This window comes from Physeter macrocephalus, chromosome 15 (assembly GCF_002837175.3).
Source record: "Physeter macrocephalus isolate SW-GA chromosome 15, ASM283717v5, whole genome shotgun sequence".
In the NCBI taxonomy this organism is placed as follows: domain Eukaryota; kingdom Metazoa; phylum Chordata; class Mammalia; order Artiodactyla; family Physeteridae; genus Physeter; species Physeter macrocephalus.
In genome coordinates, this window is record NC_041228.1 from 1,112,450 (window position 1) to 1,120,542 (window position 8,093).

At 61.2% G+C, this 8,093-nt stretch overlaps 1 protein-coding gene across 5 annotated transcripts; it reads left to right on the top strand.

The window, feature by feature from the left end:
- The first annotated feature begins 252 nt into the window (after positions 1-252).
- On the top strand, positions 253-2,695 carry LY6H (lymphocyte antigen 6 family member H). Of its 5 annotated transcripts, none has more exons than XM_055091040.1 (4): positions 253-354; positions 863-990; positions 1,725-1,844; positions 2,157-2,695. In XM_055091040.1, the coding sequence occupies exons 2-4, from the start codon at positions 924-926 to the stop codon at positions 2,390-2,392; spliced, it is 423 nt and encodes a 140-aa protein (XP_054947015.1). In that variant the 5' UTR covers positions 253-354; positions 863-923; the 3' UTR covers positions 2,393-2,695. The 5 variants fall into 5 exon arrangements, with proteins under 5 accessions (XP_054947015.1, XP_023985213.1, XP_054947014.1 ...); XM_024129445.2 differs by having other exon boundaries at positions 282-402; XM_055091039.1 differs by lacking the exon at positions 253-354 and adding an exon at positions 634-699.
- The last annotated feature ends 5,398 nt before the right edge of the window (positions 2,696-8,093 follow it).

An 8,093-nucleotide genomic window follows, 5' to 3' on the forward strand; every position in this document is an offset into this window, starting at 1 on the left:
AGCCCACGCCTGGGGAGGGGAGGAGAGTGGAGGGAGCCCGAGGCGGAGAGGGCGGGCGCGCGCTGGCGAGCGGGGCGCCGGCTGGCCAGGGGCGCCCGGGACGGCCCGGGACGGCGACCCGGCGCGGGCCCTGAGCCCCAGACGCCCCGGTCCGAGAGTCTCCAGCCTCCCCCGCCCCCCCGCGCGGCCCCCGCCCCGGCTCCGCCCCGCCCCTCGCGCGGGGTCCGTGTCTGCGGCTGCGTTCCCCGAAAGACAAGGCTGCACCCGGGTTCCCGTCCACGGGGAGACCGAAGGGCACCTCTCCCCGCGTCGCTCGCGCTGCCCGGAGCCCCGGAGCCGCGACACCCCAGGGCTGTGAGTGCGCCCCCGACCTGAGGCCCGCGCTCCCCGCTCGGATCCGCGGTGAGAGCTGAGGCTCGCGCGGGGAGACGAGGGGCGGAGGCTCGGCGCCGGGTTCCCGGTGCCCCCGCCCGGGTGGGGTGGGGGCGAGGTGCCCGCCCTTCCCCCCATTGGCAGGCGCTGTCCACTCGCATCTTGCCCTGCCCTTTCCTCTCCGGACGCACCTATCGCTCCCAGGGATAAGACGCGCCTCCCGACCCACCCCCCTACCCCAGGTGCGGAGCGCGGGGTGCGGGCCTTTCGAGCTGTCCCCCTGCCGGAGGGGGCAGACCTGTTTTCCCCGGAAGGGATGCAGTGATGGTGGATGCTCTGGGGGATGGGCTGGGGGTGGGGCTTTGGGAGCTCCCGGACGACCCCCGGCCCTGGATTCCGGGGAGGAGGTTGCGTTAGGATGCCAGAAAAGGGGAGGGTCCTTGGAGCTGGGCCGGGACTTGGTCTCCTGATCGAGGCTTCTCCCTGCCAGGCCTGTGCCCCAGACGACCCCAGCCTGCAGCCCCCGCGCCTTCCTGAGGCCCGCCTGGAGCATGTTGCCCGCAGCCGTGAAGGGCCTCGGCCTGGTGCTGCTGGCGGCTCTGCTGTGCTCTGGCCCCGGTGAGTCTGGGGGCGGCTGGCGGGGGGAGGCCAGGTTGCCGGAGAGCCCGTACGAGGCAGCTCCGGAGAGAACCAGGCGTGGGGCGGCCATTCTCTGACGATGCCCATGAGACCCACAGCCCCTCCCGAAGCCAGCGGCCCCAGCCCAGCCCCCGCCTGTGTGGCCCCTGCTGGCGCTGCCCCAGCTCCAGCCGCGCGGGTCTCTCCTGGCTCCTGAGGGCATGGCTCCTCCTCCTCGGGGCCCTGGCCCAGCGGCTGGTCCTGCACGGACGCTCCTGGCTTAGCGCCGGGTTGCTTGTGCTTCGTCTCTTCTCAGAGCCCCACCTGGCCTCCCGTCAAGTCCTGTTTGGTTCTTCCTCCCCTGGAACCAACTAGATTCTGGGGGGATGTGTGTGAGGGGGGTAAGAGTGTGCAGGAGGGCACCATAGGTGTGATACTTGTGGCTGCGTGTGCACGCGCCGTGCATGTGTGAGGGGCCTGGGGCGGGTGCCTAGGGGCTTCCGGAGTCCCAGTGGTGGCGCCCTCCCCCCGCCCTGCCCAAAGGCACACAGGTCCTCCCAGCCTGCCCTCCGGGTGCTAGTTTGGCCTGGTCACTCCTGGTCAAGGAGTGCCCGGCCTCCTACGGCTGCACGGATCTCCTAGGACACGCAGCAAGGCAGGTGGGGAGGATGCAGCGGGCTGGCTGGCTTGGACCCCGGTTCCTCTCGTCATCCTCCTCTCTGTGCCCTGCCCAGCTCATGGCCTGTGGTGCCAGGACTGCACGCTGACCACCAACTCCAGTCATTGCACCCCGAAGCAGTGCCAGCCGTCAGACACGGTGTGTGCCAGTGTCCGGATCACAGATCCCAGCAGCAGTAAGTCAGGCTCCAGCCTGGGGGGCGGGGGGCGGGCGGCGGTGTCATCAGAGCCCCTCTGGCCTCGGACAAGAGCACGGGTCTGGGGGCAGGGCACTGCCCTGCTGTGTGACAGTCAGCAGGTGCCTGACCCTCTCTGGCCCTTCTGTGGCCCTTTTCAGGTAGCTGGGGACAGCGTGGGTGGATTGAAGCCTCAGTTCCGTTGTTCTGGGGTCCTGAACTGACCTGGAGGGTGCCGGGCTTGGGTCCTGGGCTCGGGGCAGAAGGGCCCGCGGGGCTCGAGTCCCAGGCTCCCCCCTCGCCCCTCGCCAGGCAGGAAGGACCATTCTGTGAACAAGATGTGTGCCTCGTCCTGTGACTTCGTGAAGCGGCACTTTTTCTCAGACTATCTGATGGGCTTCATTCACTCTGGGATCTTGAAAGTAGACGTGGACTGCTGTGAGAAGGACCTGTGCAACGGGGTGGCGCTGGCGGGGCGCAGCTCCTGGGCCCTGGCCGGGGGACTCCTGCTCAGCCTGGGGCCCCCCCTCCTCTGCGCTGGGCCCTGAGGTCCCCTCCCTCCCGCAGAGCTTCCGAACTCGTCCTGCCACACCTGAGCCTGTGGCTGCCCCCTCCCCAGCCTGGCCTGGCTGAAGCTGGGGGCAGCCTCGGCCTGCCCCACGGTCTGTGGCCCCCGCCCCTCCCTGTCTCTCCACCAGCTCCAAGTCCCAGCCAGCAGGACATCTCCAGGAATCGGGCGTCCAGCAGGAGGCTGGGACCCCGGGCCTCGGAGGGGAAGCCAGGCTGAGCCAGGCCCCCCCCGACAGCCTGGCTGTGAGGGCATCCTCTACGGAGAAATAAAGTCACTTCTGGGTCCAGAGACCCGGGCCCGAGCCTGGGTGGGGATTCTGGGGCGAGGGAGGGGGGCGTTCCTGGCAGAGAAAGGGCAGGGGGCGGGGGCAGGGAGGGCAGCGTTCGTCCCCTGGGGGCTGTGGTGTGGAGCTGCCAGGGGACCGTGGGCCTGGTAAAGTTTGGGAACGGCCTGAGGGGCGGTGAGGGTTGAGATGAGCGAAGTCACCGGGTGGGGCTGAGGGCGAGGCCTCGCAACGGTGTGCGTGCGCACCAGGGATGGGCCGTGCCCAGACTCACACCTGCGCCCGCGGAGGGCACACCGCCCCGCCCCGCCCCCCCGCACCACGCTCTCCCGTCGTCACGTGCTCGTGCCCGCAGGCGCCCCACGCCCCCACTGACACGTTCGCGTCGCAGCAGCCCCCGAACCGGTGTGCCCGGCGCAGGCAGGTCCGCACAGGTCCACGTGTGCGTGCGCACGGGCGCGTACAGACACGCCCGTGTGTAGGTCCCCAGTGCTCTCTCTCCGCTCGGTGGCGATCAGCTGCCCCGAGAGCTGTCGGGGCCCCTTCAGGCTCACGCGCGGACCTCGAGGGCCCGGACCCAGAAGCAGGCACGCCCCCGCCTCCACCCTGAGCTGGGCGCCGCCGTGGGTAGGGTCTAGAAGGCCAGTGCCCTGACCAGGGGATGGGATGACACAGATGGACCGGGCGCTTCCCGTGGGAGGAGGCTGGCCGTGGAGGTCAGCCTGAGGCTTCTGCTGCTTTTCCTGGCCCTTCCTGCTCCAGCAGTGGGCCCTCGCTTAGTCCCTGCACCCCCGAGTCCAGCCCAGCCTCCACACCCACTGGCCACGCGGCTCGTCTTGTGGTCTAGGCTCACCACGGGGTGCTCGGCGGCCACTCCAGGCTTTCTTGGCCAGTCCCTCTTCATCCCTCTGTGGCTGACCCAGCCCGAGGTCACTCCTGGGTCCGGGACTCCCTGGAATGAACGATAGTTCCTCTCAGAGCCGGCCTTGGCATTCCTCCCCGGGCTCCTCTGCTGGAGTGATGGAGAGGGGTCTGGAGGTCCTGGGTGAGTGAACCAGCGGGGAGAGTGGGGTCACTGGAGACTGGTATCAACTTCCTGCTGGTGGAAATGGCCGAGGGACTTGTCGGAGGGTCGCCTCCCACTCCGTTTTAAGTTTGCTCTGCTGCTCTGCGATGTACCCCTCCCCACCCCCGCCCAAACCTCAGTAAAGCGTGCTATCCACAGTGTGCGTCTGCTGCTTTTGGACCGTGGGGACCGGGCGCTGCTGGCGGGTGACCTGGAAGACCCGTGCAGAGAACCTTGGGAATTCGGAGGAGGCCGGGAGCCAGGAGATCTGGAGCGATGGGAGGCCTGGAGGTGCTGGGAGGTTGTGGACGGGCCACCCCAGGGGCATGGGGTTCAAACCAACTCTTACGCCAGTCTTTGCTAAATTTGTTATTTGAGGGAAGTGTTTAAAACACAAAAAGGCGTGAAGTTCTCCCAGGTCTTTTAAGATACACGATTAGGATTGGACGGAGGGGCTTCCGGGCAGGGCAGCACGGCCCAGACAACCCGGCCTCGACACCTCACCTCCCGTTTCCAAGCAGCCGGAGCTGAGTGGGTGCCCCGGCCTTCGCTCGCTGTTGCAGAAGGATCGAAGCCCACAGTCCGTGTGGCGTGCTCGGCACCTAGGCACACGCGTAGCGCTGATAGACCAGGGTGCCACGGCCTCCTTTTCTGAACCATTCATCAAGGGCACTTTCCTGGGTCAGGACGTCTAGACGGACCTTTCAGTGTCAGCGGCTGAGTATCTTTTGGACCAGGACTCATTCAGCTTCCCCTTGTCAGTGGGCGCGGGGGTCCCTTCAGTGGTTTTCGTCAGCAGTACTGCCGTGACCGTCCTGGTCCTCACATCATTATGGGGTCAGGCGATTATTTGTCACGTCGATTCTGAGACAGGGGCAGCTGAGCCAGAGAGGACATAGACTTAACAACGAAATAGGTGCTCAGAAAAGGCCGTGTTGGGCTTCCCCGGTGGCGCAGTGGTTAAGAATCCGCCTGCCAATGCAGGGGACACGGGTTCAGCCCTGGTCCGGGAAGATCCCACATGCCGCGGAGCAACTAAGCCCGTGCGCCACAGCTACCGAGCCCGCGCGCCTAGAGCCCGTGCTCCGCAACAAGAGAAGCCACCGCAATAAAAAGTCTGCGCACCGCAGCGAAGAGTAGCCCCGCTCGCCGCAGCTAGAGAAAGCCCGCGCAGCAACAAAGACCCAACGCAGCCAAAAATAAATAAATTAGGGAAAAAAAAAAAGGCCGTGTCGAGTGGCAGTCACACCAGCTCCATCCACATCACTCCCAGAGGGTGTTAGTCAGCTTTAGGACTTCTTGCCAGTCTGACCAGTAGACTCTTACTCTGAGTGCTACTTAAGAAGTGATTAATGAGGTTAGATGTCCCCAGTGTTTGTCAGCCACTTGTGTTTCTTCTGTGATTGTCCAATGGCATCCTTAGCCCATCCTTCTATTGTGGCGTTTGTCTTTCCTTATGATTTGCAAGACCCCTTTGTGTGTTACGGAAACAGTCTTTCCCATGGTGTATGTTTTGCAAATATTTCCTTGTGTCTTTGTTTTTGGTGTGTCACTGTACATATGCATGTTCTCGAGTTTCATGTGGTCAAATCTAGCTGTTCTTTTATGGTTTCTGGGTTTCAGGTCTTAGGAGAACGTCCTCCACCCTTATCTGAGGAAAACAGTCTCTGTATTTTCTTCTAATATTGTTACAGATTTGGCCACCACATTCAGGTATCCAGTCCACCTGGAGTTCATCACGTGGCAGAAGGCAGGGACCTCTTCCAAACCCGTGGCCAGTTTTTCTCAATGCCATTTGTTAAACAACCCGTCTTTCCCTGGTGACTTAAGCACCACCTTGATAACAGGAGGCATTTCTACACATGTGTGTGTGTTTCAGGCCTGCCACCCTTGGGGACACCCTCCCTGCTTTGGGCCCCACCCAGCTGCTTGACTCCAGCCAAGTTTCAGCAGCTGATGAGGTGAGAGCCCATCTTGCTCTTCTTTCAATTTTTTAAACTTTAAAAAAAATTTTATTTATTTTTGTCTGTGTTGGGTCTTTGTTGCTGTGTGTGGGCTTTCTCTAGTTGCGGTGAGTGCGGGCTACTCTCTGTTGCGGTGCACGGGCTTCTCATTGCGGTGGCGTCTCTTCTTGTGGAGCACGGGCTCTAGGCGCACGGGCTTCAGTAGTTGCAGCACACAGGCTCAGTAGCTGCGGCGCACGGGCTTAGTTGCTCTGCGGTATGTGGGATCCTCCGGGACCAGGGATGGAACCCGTGTCCCCTGCAGTGACAGGTGGATTCTCAACCGCTGCGCCACCAGGGAAGCCCCGCTCTTCTTTTTAAAAGACCCTTGCCACTTCTCACAGCTTTGTCTTACCGATGGATTTTAGAACCCACTTGTCTAGTTCCAGAAGAACACTCTCAGGGTTTTGACTGGACCTTCACTCATTTGGGTATGAAGTTGGGGAAGGAAGGTCTTCGCTGTTGGAAGTCTTCCCACTCGGAAACTCCCTGGGTCTCACCCTTTGTTTGGTGCCTCCATACAAGTTCATCATTTTCTTCGTGTGGCTCTTGTATCTTCCTTGGTATATTTATTGCTAAGTAATCTGTAGTTTCTGTGGTGTTGTAAGTGGGGTTTGATCCCCTCCCCTTTTCATTTACGGTCATTTTTGGTGTGGTGAGCTGATGTTTTTCATTTTCTTTGAGGCGTTCGTTCCAGAAGTACCTGCCCCCACGGGGCCCCCATTTCAGTAGCATGCTGAGGGACGGGCTTGAGGGGTCCGTAGGGGCTCTCGGATGGTTGGCCTCCATGTTTCCAAAATCCTCCACCCCTTGTGCCACGGGCCTCTCTGAGACAGACGTCAAGACGGAGCGAGTCTAAGGAGAAGCCCTTCAAAACCCTTCCAGGTGCAGTGCTGGGGGAAACTCCCGAAGGTGAAGAAGTGGTGCCCCTGGGCGGAGGGCCTTGGAAGGAGCGGGGGGGTGGGGGGTGGGTCCCAGAGAGAAGCTCCTGAAGGGTGACGCCTCAGAGCGGGGTGGGCGAGAGCGGCTGCGGGTGGGCCACAGACAGCCCCACGCCTGCCAGTTGGGCGAGGGCTGGGACTGAAGCCTGCAGACAGGTGGGGGTGATCTGTGCAGCCGTGTGCCTTGGTGGGTACGTGAGGACCAGGCGGGCTGAGGGGCATTGTAGCAGAGGCATCCGCCACCCCTGACCGGACACAGCCCTGGGAAAGAAGACGTGGCCAAGACAGCTGGGTCTCCGCCACCTGGTGGAATGGATCTCAAGAGAGAAATTGTTACAGAAAGATTAAAGTTATGCCCCTGGTTTGCCTGAGGTTGGGGCTGTGTTCACACACTCGAGTGTATCAGCAAGAGCCCCCCTGAGTCCGAGGGGCCTCGGAAGGGACCCTGTTGGGAGGATGCGGGGAGCTGCTCCTGGCGGCAGAGCCTGCAGGCTGGGCATTGCCCCTGGCCCCGATGGCGCTCTCTGGGGGCGTCGCCTGGATGCATCTCCCTGGCAGAACCAAGGTCATACAGCGACACCCTAGGGGCCTGGAGGCTGCAGAATGAGGTTTCTGAATCCCAGAAAAGTGGGGTTCACCATGCAGGGACTGTCAGCTTGGTGCAGAGGCTGCTGGGGTGATGCGGGGCAGCCCCGTGCAGCACTGCAACTAGAGCAGGGAAGTCTCCTCGTTTTCCAGCGCGCATGTCCCTGAATTCTATTACCATCAGAATCTCTTAAATTTTCAAGGCGTACCATCAGACAATCTGCAAGTGAAGATCATTTTGACCGTGCTTTCCCAATATTTTTATTGCTTATTTAATTTTGGTTTCTATTGCTTTAGCTGGGACCTGCAAAGCATGGTTGAATAACGACAGTGATCCCGGGCCTCTGTGCTAATGGAAGGTCTTTCCTGTTGTACCTTGAATTGATGTTTGCTTTTGGATTTGAAAATCAGCTCAGATTCTTTTATCTGTTCATATTTCAATTAGATTTTTTTATTAGGAATGGCTGATGAATTTAAAAGAAATACCCTTCACCATCTGTTGACGGAACCGCGTGTTCCCTCATTTAATTAGTAGCTAATACAGTGGGTTCTCTCGCTCCGTGACCTGATGGTGCTTGTGACACAAACAAACCCCGCTAGGTCACGGCGTAGTGTTCTTTTAAACCACTGCCAGAGCGAAATCGCCAGCATTTGCATCGTGTGACGGTTGCGTCAGATTCAGGATTGAGATTTGTCACTGGCTTGCCTTTGAACCTCTTGGTCGGAGGTGAGCTCAGGATTTTGGCAGCCTCACAGAACATACAGGCCATTTCCCACCACCCACGCTCTGCAGCAGTCTG